Raw genomic sequence first — 19,947 nt, 5'->3', positions numbered from 1 at the left:
AACGACATCAATGACGTCGCGGCCAATTGTTCATGGACCGCTGCAAATGATTCAGCTGTATAATTACCCAGCCGTTGGACATTGTAATGAATATAATTAATACGGTCAACATTTTTATTGGGGGTGATCCATAAGAAAATGCTTTCGAATCCCGAGGACACTTGATTAACGAGTTTATACTCATCTGGCACACCCCGGGGCACTCCTATAGCGTCAATATATGTCGGACCATGGGGGCAAAACGTCTCTTTTGGCTCGCCTTAGGAGCCCCGCCAATGGGAACTCCATGTTCCAATTGAGATTCTGTATTTCAATGGGGACAACCACCACAGGCATTATCAAAGACACAAGGGCACAGATACCTGATGCATTCTTCGGCAAGCGATCATATAATTTGTTGTCACCACACCACAACCAGAGGTCTGCACGAGAGAGAGGAGAGGGGACATTCAAAAACAAATTTATCCTGCACCATGTGTGATCTATTGTCCCAATACTTATGCCGTTTCCCTTTAACTTTAAACATGTCATATTTTGTTGAGTCACATGGCTATCAAAAATGGGCTTTCTTTTCTCCAAGCCCACGACTGGGAAAATATCATTATAAATCAAACAATCGCCACTGGTCCTGGACTGGGTCAACACCTGTAAAACACATGCTGATTCTATTGCAGCTGGAACAATTTTTAACACTACTCTTGCTTCGAGACAAACCACACAATCTTCACCAGTTGCATTAGCAGCTTGTTCCGCCATCAAAAGCCAATTATTGTTTACAGCGGTGACTCCCGTAGTGACCCGAAACCAATCATCTACGCTCCTAATCGCTTTCGCTAAAATTCGGGGGTCTGTTGAGGGACTCAAAGATACTTCTTGTTTGGCATCCTCACCTTGACAGAGGAACATCTGCCAATACGGGTATTTATACACATATATGTTTAACTGGAAACCCCAGCACCCTACTGTGCGTCTTCCTAAATGTAAATCGTGTGAAGCATTAACCCACAAGGTGATGCCTGTCTGCGTTTTTTCCCCTTTTATCATTTGCTGATGTTGTTTTGCTTGAACACTAGTCCCCCATGACTTATACCAATCTTTAGTGTCCCATACCAGATCTTTCCAACCCCTATTTACCAAGTCGTTGGTCAAATACCAATCATAATCCCGATAATCCTGTCCTCTAATCTGCCCGTTCACCAAACTTTCAAACGGTATGATAATTTGTACTGTCACGTTTTTAGGGATGCAAACCTGGATCCCCCATTTAAATGATTGGACCGGTTCGCAGTGTCCCCGGTGTGTCTGAGTGACCCCGGTCACTTGTCTTTTGGACCGGATGTTTAAATGATGCTCAGACATGATGTTGTTTGTGACCGATTTTTGTTCCGGGGACGTGGCACCCTGGGCGGCACACAGATCGGCATGCGAGAGTGACAGAGGCAAACAGGAGTCGGGGTGTTCCCCGTCCACAATTAGTGGACCGCGGGACACCATCATGTCCTCTGCCCCGCCATACCCGGCCGTCTGCTTGGCCAATTCATCAGCCGCTCGATTCCCCCTAGCTACTAAGGTGTCAGCTTTGGAGTGACCAGGCACTTTGACAATGGCCACCTCGCTCGGGTACTTCAATGCCTCAAACAAATGCAACATCAAATCCTTGTGCGCAATCTCCGAGCCCCTGGCCGTCGTGAACCCATTCTGCAGCCACCCCACCAGATCGAGTAAAGCCGCCGACACCGCATAAGCGGAGTCAGAATAGATGGTCACGGCTTCCCCCTTGCATTGTCGTAAAGCTAACACCAGAGCAAAGACTTCTGCCGCCTGGGCCGATGGGTGGGTGTTGAGCTTCATCACTTTAAGAGGCTGGAAGGAACCATCCCTCCACTCGACCGCAGCCGCGGCCGCATGGAGGGAGCCCATCCTGTCTCTCCAGCAGCAGCCATCTGTGAACACCACACGACCGTGCCCGAGCGGAGTCGAATAGAGGTCAGGTCGGACTTTCGCCACCGTCTGGACCTTTGATGCACACTCATGGGGTCCCACCAACAATTGATCGGCCATGTTCACTCCGGAATGGACATAGTTGACATTTGGGGCAGTCAATATTTTCAACAACCGTGTTTGTCGCAGTGGAGTCAACGTGAACGCCGCCGATGCGACAAATGAAGACACTGCATGATCAGTTAACACATAAACTGGATGCCCCATGACCGTGTGGGCTGTTTTGAGTAAGACCTTTGCCAGGCCAGCCGCATATCTGGAACAATCGGGTTGTCGTTGCTCAATGTTGTCCAAGGGGACGCTGCAATACATCAACACTGCACGTCCATGCTGCATTTTCTGGTACAGAGCTCCATTCACAACTTTCCCTGAAATAGAGACATCTAGATGGAAGGGCAGAGTGTAGTCAGGAGTGGCCAAAGCCGCAGCAGAGGCCAGCTCCTGCACCAGTGACACAAAGACCTCAGCAGCCTCCGGTGTCCAAACCAGGCAAGCCCTGAGATTCCTCGCCCCCTGTTCGCGGATCAGGGCCCGTAGGACACCAGTTTTGTCAGCAAAACAGGGTATGTAATGTCTGCTGTAGCCGCACAACCCCAGGAATGATAGCATCTCCTGGACGGTGGCGGGCCGTGGGTGTCGGAGGATGGAGCTTCTATGTTCAGGCGACATGGCGAGGCCACTAGGGGTCAACACACGTCCCAGAAAAGTGACCTGTTGGCGACAGCATTGCAGTTTCTTTCTTGACACCTTGAACCCTTTCTCCCCTAACCACAACAACACTTTCTTTGTTCCTTCAAGACACGTCTGCTCGTCTTTTGCTGCAATCAACAAATCATCGACATATTGCAACAACAATGTGCCATCCGGCATTTGGCATGGTTCGAGGAGTTCTTTGAGGACCTGATTGAACAATCCTGGCGAATTTTTGAATCCCTGCGGCATGCGTGTGTATTGCAATTTCATCCCTTTGTAAGTGAAGGCGAACACGTGCCGCACTGAGGGGGAAAGCGGGAGGCAGAAGAAGGCATTAGCCAAATCAATTACGGTGAACCACTGATAGGCAGGGTTCAATGATGCAAGGATTCGGTGCGGGTCTGGCACGGGAAGAACAGGAGTTATAGTGACATCATTTACTGCTCTCAAATCATGTGCCATGCGCCATGTTTTCCCATCTGCTTTTTGGACTGGCCTTAACGGGGTGTTCCATTCGGAGCATGACACTTCCAACACCCCTGCGTCCCAGAGGCCGCACAGAGTGTCTTCCATGCCTTGGTCCGCCTCACTCGGCCAACGATATTGGGGTCGTTTGATAGGCTGCGTCTCATCCATTTGGAGATCAATAGGGGCCATCGAGTGACAAAACCCGACATCAAATGGACCTTGGGACCACAAGGTGTCGGGCAAGGCCGCGAGCATTACTTCAGCGTCCTCATGATCAGTTAATTCCCTGCCATGTGTGCGAGATACCAACATCATCTCCAGCAGCCCTGAGTCTACCATGGGTTGTTTAATTTGGTAAGCTTTCTGAGACTCTGACCAATACAAATTAGGGATGTGTGTTTTCCGCCAGTCGGTTTGCAGCAACAAATGTTTGACCATTGAGCCCAATTGTCTGGCTTCATGACCTGGGGCAAGAGCTAGCGAAATGTGTGGTACCCCTTTTTCTGTCATTTTGAACCACTGCATTTGTTCAGGTGTTAATTCAGTAGCTGCTGCAACTCCCTCTTTACCAATCAAAATGCATGATGAAGTTAAATCCCACATGTGCCCTTCAATTTCTTCAAACAAATCCCGATAAACATCATCACTTTTTCGGTCATAATATAGAGTGCAATGCAAAGGATCAACAGGTGGGTGGTATGGCGCCAGTGAGCAGATCCAGGGCTTCCACAGTAGGTAGGTCGAGAACACACCGCCACCAGCAGGGGTTTCTGGCTCCAGCCTGGCCCAGTAGATGGTTGCAGTTTCTGCTTCTGTCTGTAGGGGCGCCATCAGCCACTGGCCATGTTGTTGTAGCTGCTGTGAGCACGGAATGCTGACACCATTTGGAAATTGAATTATCACTCCCTCCGGCCCACACAGGATTTTAGCTTCAACGGCTGACAGCAAATCCCTCCCCATCAAATTGATCGGAGTGTCTGTAGAATGGATATATTTGTGCCACAGTCTACACCCCGTCTGGGTGATCACCGTCTCAAGTGGTTTGGTAAAAGGCAGAGTTCGTGGTTGTCCCGAAAAGCCGACTAAAGTTGTTGTTTTCTTTGACAGTGAGGATACAGGTAGGGCAGTGTTTATTGATGAATAAGTTGCTCCTGTGTCCACCAGCATCTGCACAGGTTTTCCCTCCACTGTCACATGAAGCATTGGCTCCGCCGCGCCACTGCTTCTCTGGCTTCCCGGGCAGCCCTATTCAAATTGTCCACACCAGAGATCATCATGTTGGTAGTACTGACCTCCGTGTGTTTGTGGCTGTTGCCAGGGCCGTCCACCAAATGGAGCTGTTGCTGCCTGTTGCATCGGCGCCCCGGGTTGGCGTGGGGGGCCTCCGGCTGGGCGGGCGGCTCCGCGCGGTCGACTTTGTGGGCATCCTCTTGCCCAATGATCGGTTTCGCCGCAGATGAAGCATGCGTTGGATGGGTCGGGTTGGTATGTCATCCTGCCCGGGTAAGCGGGTGCACTCCCTCCCCGGCCTCTGTATCCACCCCGGAACTGGCCCCTCCCGCGCCCAACCACCTGAGGAGCCTGTGACATTTGCATTTCCTTTTTCTGTGATTTTGACTGTTTAGCTTCACCATGCATCTTTGCCAATTGTAATTTCAGCAACTGTTTTGATAATGCGTCTGTCTCGTTCTCAACTTTAGCTTGTGACTCAGTGAACGTTCTGCAGTGATACAAAAGATGACGTTTAAATCGTGCTTCGGCACAAACCAGAATGTCAGGGTCTGACATCAGCTGCTGCTTCACGTCTGGCGGAAGTCCATCCACTAGCGCCGTCCGGAAGAGCACCTCTGCCTCGGGCGAGAGAGCCGGATGACGACCTGTAGTTTCAATCCAACTTTCCACACATGTTACATAATGCTGTGCTGGTGACATTTTCACATCATAAGGAAACATAGTGGGGGCCAGATCGGTGGGTTGTGGGAAAGTCAATTTAATGTTTTCAAACAGGGGCGCTGCTACTTGTGGCAAGGGCACCTCCCTCCCCAGTCTCGCTGTGCCTGCTGCTTCCTCAATCGCCTGCAATTGTACTAGAGAGCATGCTCCTGCCAATGTCTGACGCATGTCACCGAGTGTACAGCTCTGCCCACTCATCAGAGCCAAAAATTTGTTCAGCCACACTTTACCTCCTCTGTGAAGTGGGGGCATTTTTTCCATCATCGCAGTCACATCACGGAGCACCATAGGCTCGTAGTGCTGGCCGCCTGGTGTGGTCACCAGCGGACACATTAATTCATTTTTCTGCCCCTCGGTCTGCGTCATCTGACCCTGACCACTCCGCAAATTGTATCCTTTCCGCATCTCTTTCTCTCCCTGCCTGTACCTCTTTCTACTATCCTGATTCGCGTACTGTAACATTTTCCTCTGTTGCATTACAACGTTATCTTCCCCCTCCCCCTCGCTGCTATCACACTGTGGAAGCTCTTTCTGTCTCCGCTCGCCCTTTGCGTCTTCTCGTCTCACTTTTTCTGTTGCCCATTTCAACATCTGCATTTCCAGTCTACGCTGCTCCTCAGCTTGATCAACTTTTTTCTTTAGCTCCTCATTTTCAGCACTAAGTCTCTGCCAACTTTCTCCTTTCGTCACGTTGGAGGAGTGGGGGCTCGGGCCGGGGGTGGATGTGACCACGTGGGCTATATCCCCCTCCCGGGCCCGGCGCCTCTCTTTATTTACTGCTTGTTCAATCAGCTGCACAATGCTCTGATCTGCCCTTTCGCCTTCGCCCTCAACATCCAACACCATCCGGCCACCCAACGTCACCACCGGAGCCATCACTCCGGGGGCGCCGTACGGCGGCGGTCCAACATTGGTCACTCCGAGTGTGGGGGCACTCGGGTGTGTCACATCATGCAAAGATGGATAAATGCCCTTGTATTCATTCCTTTCCTCGTCTATTTTCACCACTTTCTCTACCTTCTCTGCTCTTCTCTCACTCTCTGCATGTTCTACGGGAATTTTCTTTTGAGTAGCGAACAAAGCTGTTGCAGCTGTCGCCAAATTGTGCAGAGAGCGCCGCTCTTCCTCTTTTTCCCTAATGTGCTTCTCTAGCAACCTGCGCTTGCGCCAGTCGGCGCCTTTTTTCTCAACCTCTAGGTCAAGCTTTCCTTTCAACACCACACACTCTTTTTTCTGCAATTGCCTTGCCAGGCGTTCCATGTCCCAAGCTGTTGGGAAGCCCTGAAACAATTTGTCAGCTTCCAATTTCACGAAGACTTTTCTGTGTTTCATGCGCTCCTTTGCAACTTCTTTTCGGTCAAATCCACTCACAATTTGCGCTTCCACATCAGCATACAATCCTTCAACCTCATTCCATTCATTCCTCTCACCACACACACTCTCACTCCATTCATTCCTCTCACCACACACACTCCCCCCAATTTGGTTGCTCATTTTGGACATTTTAGCGGTCTTATCTCTCACAGGAGGAACTGTTATCACCGGATACTTTTTGAGGAGGCCTCACTTCTCCTCGGGGATCTCAAAAAACACCCCAGCTATTTGAATACGATCGTCACCGCACCCTTGTCCGCCACGACGAAGCACTAGGTCCCTGACCTATTCTTAGTACGCGTAAGTCCCTGACTTTACCGTACACGTTACACACGTAAGTTCACTAGGTCCCTGACCTATTCTTAGTACGCGTAAGTCCCTGACTTTACCGTACACGTTACACACATAAGTTCCACGACGAAGCACTAGGTCCCTGACCTATTCTTAGTACGCGTAAGTCCCTGACTTTACCGTACACGTTACACACGTAAGTTCCAAACTTACTTAACTTCTTGCACACCTTATTTGATCTGAACGACAGTCTCCTCTTAAATTTCCTCTTTCAATTTGCAGAATTTCGACATATAGTAACAGGTATTCTGCTTACCTCATCAGTGATGAGCTCAGGGTTGAGGAGACGTCGTACCAGCTCAACGTTGTGCGCTTATTCCTTATTCCCAAACGGTACGCCGACCGGGAGACAGCTGTCCCAGACTAACTGTCCGATGACCTGGATACAGACCACGAGTTTGTCAATTACCCTTCTCTTGACATCACGTTCGGGGTCACCAAGAAATTGTTAGGTTACGGATTTTAGCTATTGATCTGACTCCAAATTATGATCAACACTTAACACAAGAGTTGTTACGTCCAAATCTACACACTGTCGCACCTAACAATTCTGCGAGTTCGTTCTGTCAAAGAGAAGACCAGTAGATCAATTAGGCCGAATTTACCAATTGTTTAATCCTGACAAAGCAAACTAATACAGGCCTGGGTCTCGGGTCCCTAACACAAAAACTCGTGTGCCTTCGTGACCATCAAAGACAACACATTCTTCCGGGTTGCCCAGTTTTAAAGAAACACAATATGAATATTCAAGCATGCAAAATATTGTGTGGTGATTGGTCGATGGTCGATGGTCGTCTCCTCCTGGTTTGGGTTTTTCCCCTGCTCAGCACAGGTGTCTGGACCACAAAGACGAGTTGTTCTTCACCGGCCTTGAGATATCCTCCCTGTCTGGTCATCCTGTTCCACAATACTTTGTAGAGAACAAATTCATTGTAGCCTGCACATTCCTTTCCACTTATTAATCACCACACGAGTACACTACTACTGATATGATTGATATGATTATAAGTCTAGCGCTGTCTTAACAAAATATGTTTGCAAACTGCCGAAAGCACATTTCCCTTTAGTTGGCATAGTAAAAAGCGCTCTTGGGGGCTTCAGAGTGCCCAGTTTATCACTGCGCATGCAGAAATGACCACCTGCAACGTTTGGTTTATGTTTTATAAGCATTTTTAGTTTTATTGCTTAAATCGCATTTTCTCGACGAGCTGAGCACGTTTTCTGGATGGTGCCTCTCCCGTCACTCTGGTTAGGTTGGCAAAGTAAAAAGCGCTCTTGGGTGCTTCAGAGTGCCGAGTTTATCACTGCACATAAAGAAATAACCACCTGCAACGTTTGGTTTATGTTTTATGAGCATTTTTAATTGTATTGCTTAGAGCGCATTTTCTCGACGAGCTGAGCACTATTTCTAGTAAAAAGCGCTCTTGGGTGCTTCAGAGTGCCGGGTTTATCACTGCGCATGCAGAAATGACCACCTGCAACGTTTGGTTTATGTTTTATAAGCATTTTTTGTTTTATTGCTTAAATCGCATTTTCTCGACGAGCTGAGCACGTTTTCTGGATGGTGCCTCTCCCGTCACTCTGGTTAGGTTGGCATAGTAAAAAGCGCTCTTAGGGGCTTCAGAGTGCCCAGTTTATCACTGCGCATGCAGAAATGACCACCTGCAACGTTTGGTTTATGTTTTATAAGCATTTTTAGTTTTATTGCTTAAATCGCATTTTCTCGACGAGCTGAGCACGTTTTCTGGATGGTGCCTCTCCCGTCACTCTGGTTAGGTTGGCAAAGTAAAAAGCGCTCTTGGGTGCTTCAGAGTGCCGAGTTTATCACTGCACATAAAGAAATGACCACCTGCAACGTTTGGTTTATGTTTTATGAGCATTTTTAATTGTATTGCTTAGAGCGCATTTTCTCGACGAGCTGAGCACTATTTCTAGTAAAAAGCGCTCTTGGGTGCTTCAGAGTGCCGGGTTTATCACTGCGCATGCAGAAATGACCACCTGCAACGTTTGGTTTATGTTTTATAAGCATTTTTTGTTTTATTGCTTAAATCGCATTTTCTCGACGAGCTGAGCACGTTTTCTGGATGGTGCCTCTCCCGTCACTCTGGTTAGGTTGGCATAGTAAAAAGCGCTCTTGGGGGCTTCAGAGTGCCCAGTTTATCACTGCGCATGCAGAAATGACCACCTGCAACGTTTGGTTTATGTTTTATAAGCATTTTTAGTTTTATTGCTTAAATCGCATTTTCTCGACGAGCTGAGCACGTTTTCTGGATGGTGCCTCTCCCGTCACTCTGGTTAGGTTGGCAAAGTAAAAAGCGCTCTTGGGTGCTTCAGAGTGCCGAGTTTATCACTGCACATAAAGAAATGACCACCTGCAACGTTTGGTTTATGTTTTATGAGCATTTTTAATTGTATTGCTTAGAGCGCATTTTCTCGACGAGCTGAGCAGTATTTCTAGTAAAAAGCGCTCTTGGGTGCTTCAGAGTGCCGGGTTTATCACTGCGCATGCAGAAATGACCACCTGCAACGTTTGGTTTATGTTTTATAAGCATTTTTAGTTTTATTGCTTAAATCGCATTTTCTCGACGAGCTGAGCACGTTTTCTGGATGGTGCCTCTCCCGTCACTCTGGTTAGGTTGGCAAAGTAAAAAGCGCTCTTGGGTGCTTCAGAGTGCCGAGTTTATCACTGCACATAAAGAAATGACCACCTGCAACGTTTGGTTTATGTTTTATGAGCATTTTTAATTGTATTGCTTAGAGCGCATTTTCTCGACGAGCTGAGCACTATTTCTAGTAAAAAGCGCTCTTGGGTGCTTCAGAGTGCCGGGTTTATCACTGCGCATGCAGAAATGACCACCTGCGACGTTTGGTTTATGTTTTATAAGCATTTTTTGTTTTATTGCTTAAATCGCATTTTCTCGACGAGCTGAGCACGTTTTCTGGATGGTGCCTCTCCCGTCACTCTGGTTAGGTTGGCATAGTAAAAAGCGCTCTTGGGGGCTTCAGAGTGCCCAGTTTATCACTGCGCATGCAGAAATGACCACCTGCAACGTTTGGTTTATGTTTTATAAGCATTTTTAGTTTTATTGCTTAAATCGCATTTTCTCGACGAGCTGAGCACGTTTTCTGGATGGTGCCTCTCCCGTCACTCTGGTTAGGTTGGCAAAGTAAAAAGCGCTCTTGGGTGCTTCAGAGTGCCGAGTTTATCACTGCACATAAAGAAATGACCACCTGCAACGTTTGGTTTATGTTTTATGAGCATTTTTAATTGTATTGCTTAGAGCGCATTTTCTCGACGAGCTGAGCACTATTTCTAGTAAAAAGCGCTCTTGGGTGCTTCAGAGTGCCGGGTTTATCACTGCGCATGCAGAAATGACCACCTGCAACGTTTGGTTTATGTTTTATAAGCATTTTTTGTTTTATTGCTTAAATCGCATTTTCTCGACGAGCTGAGCACGTTTTCTGGATGGTGCCTCTCCCGTCACTCTGGTTAGGTTGGCATAGTAAAAAGCGCTCTTGGGGGCTTCAGAGTGCCCAGTTTATCACTGCGCATGCAGAAATGACCACCTGCAACGTTTGGTTTATGTTTTATAAGCATTTTTAGTTTTATTGCTTAAATCGCATTTTCTCGACGAGCTGAGCACGTTTTCTGGATGGTGCCTCTCCCGTCACTCTGGTTAGGTTGGCAAAGTAAAAAGCGCTCTTGGGTGCTTCAGAGTGCCGAGTTTATCACTGCACATAAAGAAATGACCACCTGCAATGTTTGGTTTATGTTTTATGAGCATTTTTAATTGTATTGCTTAGAGCGCATTTTCTCGACGAGCTGAGCACTATTTCTAGTAAAAAGCGCTCTTGGGTGCTTCAGAGTGCCGGGTTTATCACTGCGCATGCAGAAATGACCACCTGCAACGTTTGGTTTATGTTTTATAAGCATTTTTTGTTTTATTGCTTAAATCGCATTTTCTCGACGAGCTGAGCACGTTTTCTGGATGGTGCCTCTCCCGTCACTCTGGTTAGGTTGGCATAGTAAAAAGCGCTCTTGGGGGCTTCAGAGTGCCCAGTTTATCACTGCGCATGCAGAAATGACCACCTGCAACGTTTGGTTTATGTTTTATAAGCATTTTTAGTTTTATTGCTTAAATCGCATTTTCTCGACGAGCTGAGCACGTTTTCTGGATGGTGCCTCTCCCGTCACTCTGGTTAGGTTGGCAAAGTAAAAAGCGCTCTTGGGTGCTTCAGAGTGCCGAGTTTATCACTGCACATAAAGAAATGACCACCTGCAACGTTTGGTTTATGTCTTATGAGCATTTTTAATTGTATTGCTTAGAGCGCATTTTCTCGACGAGCTGAGCACTATTTCTAGTAAAAAGCGCTCTTGGGTGCTTCAGAGTGCCGGGTTTATCACTGCGCATGCAGAAATGACCACCTGCAACGTTTGGTTTATGTTTTATAAGCATTTTTTGTTTTATTGCTTAAATCGCATTTTCTCGACGAGCTGAGCACGTTTTCTGGATGGTGCCTCTCCCGTCACTCTGGTTAGGTTGGCATAGTAAAAAGCGCTCTTGGGGGCTTCAGAGTGCCCAGTTTATCACTGCGCATGCAGAAATGACCACCTGCAACGTTTGGTTTATGTTTTATAAGCATTTTTAGTTTTATTGCTTAAATCGCATTTTCTCGACGAGCTGAGCACGTTTTCTGGATGGTGCCTCTCCCGTCACTCTGGTTAGGTTGGCAAAGTAAAAAGCGCTCTTGGGTGCTTCAGAGTGCCGAGTTTATCACTGCGCATGAAAAAATGACCACCTGCAACGTTTGGTTTATGTTTTATGAGCATTTTTAATTGTATTGCTTAGAGCGCATTTTCTCGACGAGCTGAGCACTATTTCTAGTAAAAAGCGCTCTTGGGTGCTTCAGAGTGCCGGGTTTATCACTGCGCATGCAGAAATGACCACCTGCAACGTTTGGTTTATGTTTTATAGGCATTTTTTGTTTTATTGCTTAAATCGCATTTTCTCGACGAGCTGAGCACGTTTTCTGGATGGTGCCTCTCCCGTCACTCTGGTTAGGTTGGCATAGTAAAAAGCGCTCTTGGGGGCTTCAGAGTGCCCAGTTTATCACTGCGCATGCAGAAATGACCACCTGCAACGTTTGGTTTATGTTTTATAAGCATTTTTAGTTTTATTGATTAAATCGCATTTTCTCGACGAGCTGAGCACGTTTTCTGGATGGTGCCTCTCCCGTCACTCTGGTTAGGTTGGCAAAGTAAAAAGCGCTCTTGGGTGCTTCAGAGTGCCGAGTTTATCACTGCACATAAAGAAATGACCACCTGCAACGTTTGGTTTATGTTTTATGAGCATTTTTAATTGTATTGCTTAGAGCGCATTTTCTCGACGAGCTGAGCACTATTTCTAGTAAAAAGCGCTCTTGGGTGCTTCAGAGTGCCGGGTTTATCACTGCGCATGCAGAAATGACCACCTGCAACGTTTGGTTTATGTTTTATAAGCATTTTTTGTTTTATTGCTTAAATCGCATTTTCTCGACGAGCTGAGCACGTTTTCTGGATGGTGCCTCTCCCGTCACTCTGGTTAGGTTGGCATAGTAAAAAGTGCTCTTGGGGGCTTCAGAGTGCCCAGTTTATCACTGCGCATGCAGAAATGACCACCTGCAACGTTTGGTTTATGTTTTATAAGCATTTTTAGTTTTATTGCTTAAATCGAATTTTCTCGACGAGCTGAGCACGTTTTCTGGATGGTGCCTCTCCCGTCACTCTGGTTAGGTTGGCAAAGTAAAAAGCGCTCTTGGGTGCTTCAGAGTGCCGAGTTTATCACTGCGCATGAAGAAATGACCACCTGCAACGTTTGGTTTATGTTTTATAAGCATTTTTAATTGTATTGCTTAGAGTGCATTTTCTCGACGAGCTGAGCACGTTTTCTAGTAAAAAGCGCTCTTGGGTGCTTCAGAGTGCCGAGTTGAGTGCGTGGTTTAGCGTCCGCCCCCAGTCCCTTATGGGACCCTATTTGGCCCGCGGACCGGCTGGCGGGAGCTCCGTGAAAGCCTGTCCGCCCTCCGAGCACTCCTGCCGGGCGTGGGTTAGAGACCGCGCCCGGTCACTTATGGGACCCTAATTGGCCCGCGGACCGGCTGGCGGTACCTCCGTGAATGCCTATCCGCCGTCCGAGCACTCCTGCCGGGCCTGAGTTAGAGACCGCGCCCGGTCACTTATGGGACCCTAAATGGCCCGCGGACCGGCTGGCGGTACCACCGTGAAAGCCTATCCGCCCTCCGAGCACTCCTGCCGGGCGTGAGTTCGAGACCGCGCCCGGTCACTTATGGGACCCTAAATGGCCCGCGGACCGGCTGGCGGGAGCTCCGTGAAAGCCTGTCCGCCCTCCGAGCACTCCTGCCGGGCGTGGGTTAGAGACCGCGCCCGGTCACTTATGGGACCCTAAATGGCCCGCGGACCGGCTGGCGGTACCACCGTGAAAGCCTATCCGCCCTCCGAGCACTCCTTCCGGGCGTGAGTTCGAGACCGCGCCCGGTCACTTATGGGACCCTAAATGGCCCGCGGACCTGCTGGCGGTACTTCCGTGAATGCCTATCCGCCCTCCGAGCACTCCTGCCGGGCCTGAGTTCGAGACCGCGCCCGGTCATGTATGGGACCCTGAATGGCCCGCGGACCGGCTGGCGGGACGTCCGTGGATGCCTATCCGCCCTCCGAGCACTCCCGCCGGGCGTGGGTTAGAGACCGCGCCCGGTCATGTATGGGACCCTGAATGGCCCGCGGACCGGCTGGCGGGACCTCCGTGAATGCCTATCCGCCCTCCGAGCACTCCTGCCGGCCGTGGGTTAGAGACCGCGCCCGGTCAGTTATGGGACCCTAAATAGCCCGCGGACCGGCTGGCGGGACCTCCGTGAAAGCCTATCCGCCCTCCGAGCACTCCTGCCGGGCGTGAGTTAGAGACCGCGCACGGTCACTTATGGGACCCTAAATGGCCCGCGGACCTGCTGGCGGGGCTTCCGTGAAAGCCTATCCGCCTTCCGAGCGCTCTTGCCGGGCGTGAGTTAGCGTCCGCGCCCGGTCGCCTCACGTCACTGTGGTTAAGTTGGCATAGTAAAAAGCGCTCTTGGGTCCTTCAGAGTGCGGAGTTTATCACTGCGCATGAAGAAATGACAACCTGCAACGTTTGGTTTATGTTTTATAAGCATTTTTAGTTTTATTGCTTAAATCGCTTTTTCTCGACGAGCTGAGCACGTTTTCTGGATGGTGCCTCTCCCGTCACTCTGGTTAGGTTGGCAAAGTAAAAAGCGCTCTTGGGTGCTTCAGAGTGCCGAGTTTATCACTGCACATAAAGAAATGACCACCTGCAACGTTTGGTTTATGTCTTATGAGCATTTTTAATTGTATTGCTTAGAGCGCATTTTCTCGACGAGCTGAGCACTATTTCTAGTAAAAAGCGCTCTTGGGTGCTTCAGAGTGCCGGGTTTATCACTGCGCATGCAGAAATGACCACCTGCAACGTTTGGTTTATGTTTTATAAGCATTTTTTGTTTTATTGCTTAAATCGCATTTTCTCGACGAGCTGAGCACGTTTTCTGGATGGTGCCTCTCCCGTCACTCTGGTTAGGTTGGCATAGTAAAAAGCGCTCTTGGGGGCTTCAGAGTGCCCAGTTTATCACTGCGCATGCAGAAATGACCACCTGCAACGTTTGGTTTATGTTTTATAAGCATTTTTAGTTTTATTGCTTAAATCGCATTTTCTCGACGAGCTGAGCACGTTTTCTGGATGGTGCCTCTCCCGTCACTCTGGTTAGGTTGGCAAAGTAAAAAGCGCTCTTGGGTGCTTCAGAGTGCCGAGTTTATCACTGCACATAAAGAAATGACCACCTGCAACGTTTGGTTTATGTTTTATGAGCATTTTTAATTGTATTGCTTAGAGCGCATTTTCTCGACGAGCTGAGCACTATTTCTAGTAAAAAGCGCTCTTGGGTGCTTCAGAGTGCCGGGTTTATCACTGCGCATGCAGAAATGACCACCTGCAACGTTTGGTTTATGTTTTATAAGCATTTTTTGTTTTATTGCTTAAATCGCATTTTCTCGACGAGCTGAGCACGTTTTCTGGATGGTGCCTCTCCCGTCACTCTGGTTAGGTTGGCATAGTAAAAAGCGCTCTTGGGGGCTTCAGAGTGCCCAGTTTATCACTGCGCATGCAGAAATGACCACCTGCAACGTTTGGTTTATGTTTTATAAGCATTTTTAGTTTTATTGCTTAAATCGCATTTTCTCGACGAGCTGAGCACGTTTTCTGGATGGTGCCTCTCCCGTCACTCTGGTTAGGTTGGCAAAGTAAAAAGCGCTCTTGGGTGCTTCAGAGTGCCGAGTTTATCACTGCACATAAAGAAATGACCACCTGCAACGTTTGGTTTATGTTTTATGAGCATTTTTTGTTTTATTGCTTAAATCGCATTTTCTCGACGAGCTGAGCACGTTTTCTGGATGGTGCCTCTCCCGTCACTCTGGTTAGGTTGGCATAGTAAAAAGCGCTCTTGGGGGCTTCAGAGTGCCCAGTTTATCACTGCGCATGCAGAAATGACCACCTGCAACGTTTGGTTTATGTTTTATAAGCATTTTTAGTTTTATTGCTTAAATCGCATTTTCTCGACGAGCTGAGCACGTTTTCTGGATGGTGCCTCTCCCGTCACTCTGGTTAGGTTGGCAAAGTAAAAAGCGCTCTTGGGTGCTTCAGAGTGCCGAGTTTATCACTGCACATAAAGAAATGACCACCTGCAACGTTTGGTTTATGTTTTATGAGCATTTTTAATTGTATTGCTTAGAGCGCATTTTCTCGACGAGCTGAGCACTATTTCTAGTAAAAAGCGCTCTTGGGTGCTTCAGAGTGCCGGGTTTATCACTGCGCATGCAGAAATGACCACCTGCAACGTTTGGTTTATGTTTTATAAGCATTTTTTGTTTTATTGCTTAAATCGCATTTTCTCGACGAGCTGAGCACGTTTTCTGGATGGTGCCTCTCCCGTCACTCTGGTTAGGTTGGCATAGTAAAAAGTGCTCTTGGGGGCTTCAGAGTGCCCAGTTTATCACTGCGCATGCAGAAATGACCACCTGCAACGTTTGGTTTATGTTTTATAAGCATTTTTAGTTTTATTGCTTAAATCGAATTTTCTCGACGAGCTGAGCACGTTTTCTGGATGGTGCCTCTCCCGTCACTCTGGTTAGGTTGGCAAAGTAAAAAGCGCTCTTGGGTGCTTCAGAGTGCCGAGTTTATCACTGCGCATGAAGAAATGACCACCTGCAACGTTTGGTTTATGTTTTATAAGCATTTTTAATTGTATTGCTTAGAGTGCATTTTCTCGACGAGCTGAGCACGTTTTCTAGTAAAAAGCGCTCTTGGGTGCTTCAGAGTGCCGAGTTGAGTGCGTGGTTTAGCGTCCGCCCCCGGTCCCTTATGGGACCCTATTTGGCCCGCGGACCGGCTGGCGGGAGCTCCGTGAATGCCTATCCGCCCTCCGAGCACTCCTGCCGGGCGTGGGTTAGAGACCGCGCCCGGCCAGTTATGGGACCCTAAATAGCCCGCGGACCGGCTGGCGGGACCTCCGTGAATGCCTATCCGCCCTCCGAGCACTCCTGCCGGGCCTGAGTTTGAGACCGCGCCCGGTCAGTTATGGGACCCTAAATAGCCCGCGGACCGGCTGGCGGGACTTCCGTGAATGCCTATCCGCCCTCCGAGCACTCCTGCCGAGCCTGAGTTTGAGACCACGCCCGGTCAGTTATGGGACCCTAAATAGCCCGCGGACCGGCTGGCGGGACCTCCGTGAATGCCTATCCGCCCTCCGAGCACTCCTGCCGGGCGTGGGTTTGAGACCGCGCCCGGTCAGTTATGGGACCCTAAATAGCCCGCGGACCGGCTGGCGGTACCTCCGTGAAAGCCTATCCGCCCTCCGAGCACTCCTGCCGGGCGTGAGTTAGAGACCGCGCACGGTCACTTATGGGACCCTAAATGGCCCGCGGACCTGCTGGCGGGGCTTCCGTGAAAGCCTATTCGCCTTCCGAGCGCTCTTGCCGGGCGTGAGTTAGCGTCCGCGCCCGGTCGCCTCACGTCACTGTGGTTAAGTTGGCATAGTAAAAAGCGGTCTTGGGTCCTTCAGAGTGCGGAGTTTATCACTGCGCATGAAGAAATGACAACCTGCAACGTTTGGTTTATGTTTTATAAGCATTTTTAGTTTTATTGCTTAAATCGCATTTTCTCGACGAGCTGAGCACGTTTTCTGGATGGTGCCTCTCCCGTCACTCTGGTTAGGTTGGCAAAGTAAAAAGCGCTCTTGGGTGCTTCAGAGTGCCGAGTTTATCACTGCACATAAAGAAATGACCACCTGCAACGTTTGGTTTATGTTTTATGAGCATTTTTAATTGTATTGCTTAGAGCGCATTTTCTCGACGAGCTGAGCACTATTTCTAGTAAAAAGCGCTCTTGGGTGCTTCAGAGTGCCGGGTTTATCACTGCGCATGCAGAAATGACCACCTGCAACGTTTGGTTTATGTTTTATAAGCATTTTTTGTTTTATTGCTTAAATCGCATTTTCTCGACGAGCTGAGCACGTTTTCTGGATGGTGCCTCTCCCGTCACTCTGGTTAGGTTGGCATAGTAAAAAGCGCTCTTGGGGGCTTCAGAGTGCCCAGTTTATCACTGCGCATGCAGAAATGACCACCTGCAACGTTTGGTTTATGTTTTATAAGCATTTTTAGTTTTATTGCTTAAATCGCATTTTCTCGACGAGCTGAGCACGTTTTCTGGATGGTGCCTCTCCCGTCACTCTGGTTAGGTTGGCAAAGTAAAAAGTGCTCTTGGGTGCTTCAGAGTGCAGAGTTTATCACTGCGCATGAAGAAATGACCACCTGCAACGTTTGGTTTATGTTTTATAAGCATTTTTAATTGTATTGCTTAGAGCGCATGTTCTCGACGAGCTGAGCACGTTTTCTAGTAAAAAGCGCTCTTGGGTGCTTCAGAGTGCCGGGTTTATCACTGCGCATGCAGAAATGACCACCTGCAACGTTTGGTTTATGTTTTATAAGCATTTTTTGTTTTATTGCTTAAATCGCATTTTCTCGACGAGCTGAGCACGTTTTCTGGATGGTGCCTCTCCCGTCACTCTGGTTAGGTTGGCATAGTAAAAAGTGCTCTTGGGGGCTTCAGAGTGCCCAGTTTATCACTGCGCATGCAGAAATGACCACCTGCAACGTTTGGTTTATGTTTTATAAGCATTTTTAGTTTTATTGCTTAAATCGCATTTTCTCGACGAGCTGAGCACGTTTTTGGATGGTGCCTCTCCCGTCACTCTTGTTAGGTTGGCAAAGTAAAAAGCGCTCTTGGGTGCTTCAGAGTGCCGAGTTTATCACTGCACATAAAGAAATGACCACCTGCAACGTTTGGTTTATGTTTTATGAGCATTTTTAATTGTATTGCTTAGAGCGCATTTTCTCGACGAGCTGAGCACGTTTTCTAGTTAAAAGCGCTCTTGGGTGCTTCAGAGTGCCGGGTTTATCACTGCGCATGCAGAAATGACCACCTGCAACGTTTGGTTTATGTTTTATAAGCATTTTTTGTTTTATTGCTTAAATCGCATTTTCTCGACGAGCTGAGCACGTTTTCTGGATGGTGCCTCTCCCGTCACTCTGGTTAGGTTGGCAAAGTAAAAAGCGCTCTTGGGTGCTTCAGAGTGCCGAGTTTATCACTGCACATAAAGAAATGACCACCTGCAACGTTTGGTTTATGTTTTATGAGCATTTTTAATTGTATTGCTTAGAGCGCATTTTCTCGACGAGCTGAGCACTATTTCTAGTAAAAAGCGCTCTTGGGTGCTTCAGAGTGCCGGGTTTATCACTGCGCATGCAGAAATGACCACCTGCAACGTTTGGTTTATGTTTTATAAGCATTTTTTGTTTTATTGCTTAAATCGCATTTTCTCGACGAGCTGAGCACGTTTTCTGGATGGTGCCTCTCCCGTCACTCTGGTTAGGTTGGCATAGTAAAAAGCGCTCTTGGGGGCTTCAGAGTTCCCAGTTTATAACTGCGCATGCAGAAATGACCACCTGCAACGTTTGGTTTATGTTTTATAAGCATTTTTAGTTTTATTGCTTAAATCGCATTTTCTCGACGAGCTGAGCACGTTTTCTGGATGGTGCCTCTCCCGTCACTCTGGTTAGGTTGGCAAAGTAAAAAGCGCTCTTGGGTGCTTCAGAGTGCCGAGTTTATCACTGCACATAAAGAAATGACCACCTGCAACGTTTGGTTTATGTTTTATGAGCATTTTTAATTGTATTGCTTAGAGCGCATTTTCTCGACGAGCTGAGCACTATTTCTAGTAAAAAGCGCTCTTGGGTGCTTCAGAGTGCCGGGTTTATCACTGCGCATGCAGAAATGACCACCTGCAACGTTTGGTTTATGTTTTATAAGCATTTTTTGTTTTATTGCTTAAATCGCATTTTCTCGACGAGCTGAGCACGTTTTCTGGATGGTGCCTCTCCCGTCACTCTGGTTAGGTTGGCATAGTAACAAGCGCTCTTGGGGGCTTCAGAGTGCCCAGTTTATCACTGCGCATGCAGAAATGACCACCTGCAACGTTTGGTTTATGTTTTATAAGCATTTTTAGTTTTATTGCTTAAATCGCATTTTCTCGACGAGCTGAGCACGTTTTCTGGATGGTGCCTCTCCCGTCACTCTGGTTAGGTTGGCAAAGTAAAAAGCGCTCTTGGGTGCTTCAGAGTGCCGAGTTTATCACTGCACATAAAGAAATGACCACCTGCAACGTTTGGTTTATGTTTTATGAGCATTTTTAATTGTATTGCTTAGAGCGCATTTTCTCGACGAGCTGAGCACTATTTCTAGTAAAAGCGCTCTTGGGTGCTTCAGAGTGCCGGGTTTATCACTGCGCATGCAGAAATGACCACCTGCAACGTTTGGTTTATGTTTTATAAGCATTTTTTGTTTTATTGCTTAAATCGCATTTTCTCGACGAGCTGAGCACGTTTTCTGGATGGTGCCTCTCCCGTCACTCTGGTTAGGTTGGCATAGTAAAAAGTGCTCTTGGGGGCTTCAG

At 48.0% G+C, this 19,947-nt stretch overlaps 1 protein-coding gene across 1 annotated transcript; it reads right to left on the bottom strand.

Annotated features, from left to right (window-relative positions):
* Positions 1-400: 400 nt before the first annotated feature.
* On the bottom strand, positions 401-5,481 carry LOC119119355. Its single transcript, XM_037245716.1, has 3 exons — positions 4,763-5,481; positions 1,517-3,793; positions 401-422 (listed from the first exon to the last, which is right to left on the bottom strand). Exons 1-3 carry the CDS (start codon positions 5,479-5,481, stop codon positions 401-403), a joined length of 3,018 nt encoding a protein of 1,005 aa, XP_037101611.1.
* Positions 5,482-19,947: the final 14,466 nt, after the last annotated feature.

The sequence above is a fragment of the Syngnathus acus genome, unplaced genomic scaffold (genome assembly GCF_901709675.1).
Source record: "Syngnathus acus unplaced genomic scaffold, fSynAcu1.2, whole genome shotgun sequence".
NCBI lineage: Eukaryota > Metazoa > Chordata > Actinopteri > Syngnathiformes > Syngnathidae > Syngnathus > Syngnathus acus.
The sequence above is the reverse complement of the archived record's forward strand: the minus strand, read 5'-3'. Positions and strand labels throughout refer to the sequence as shown.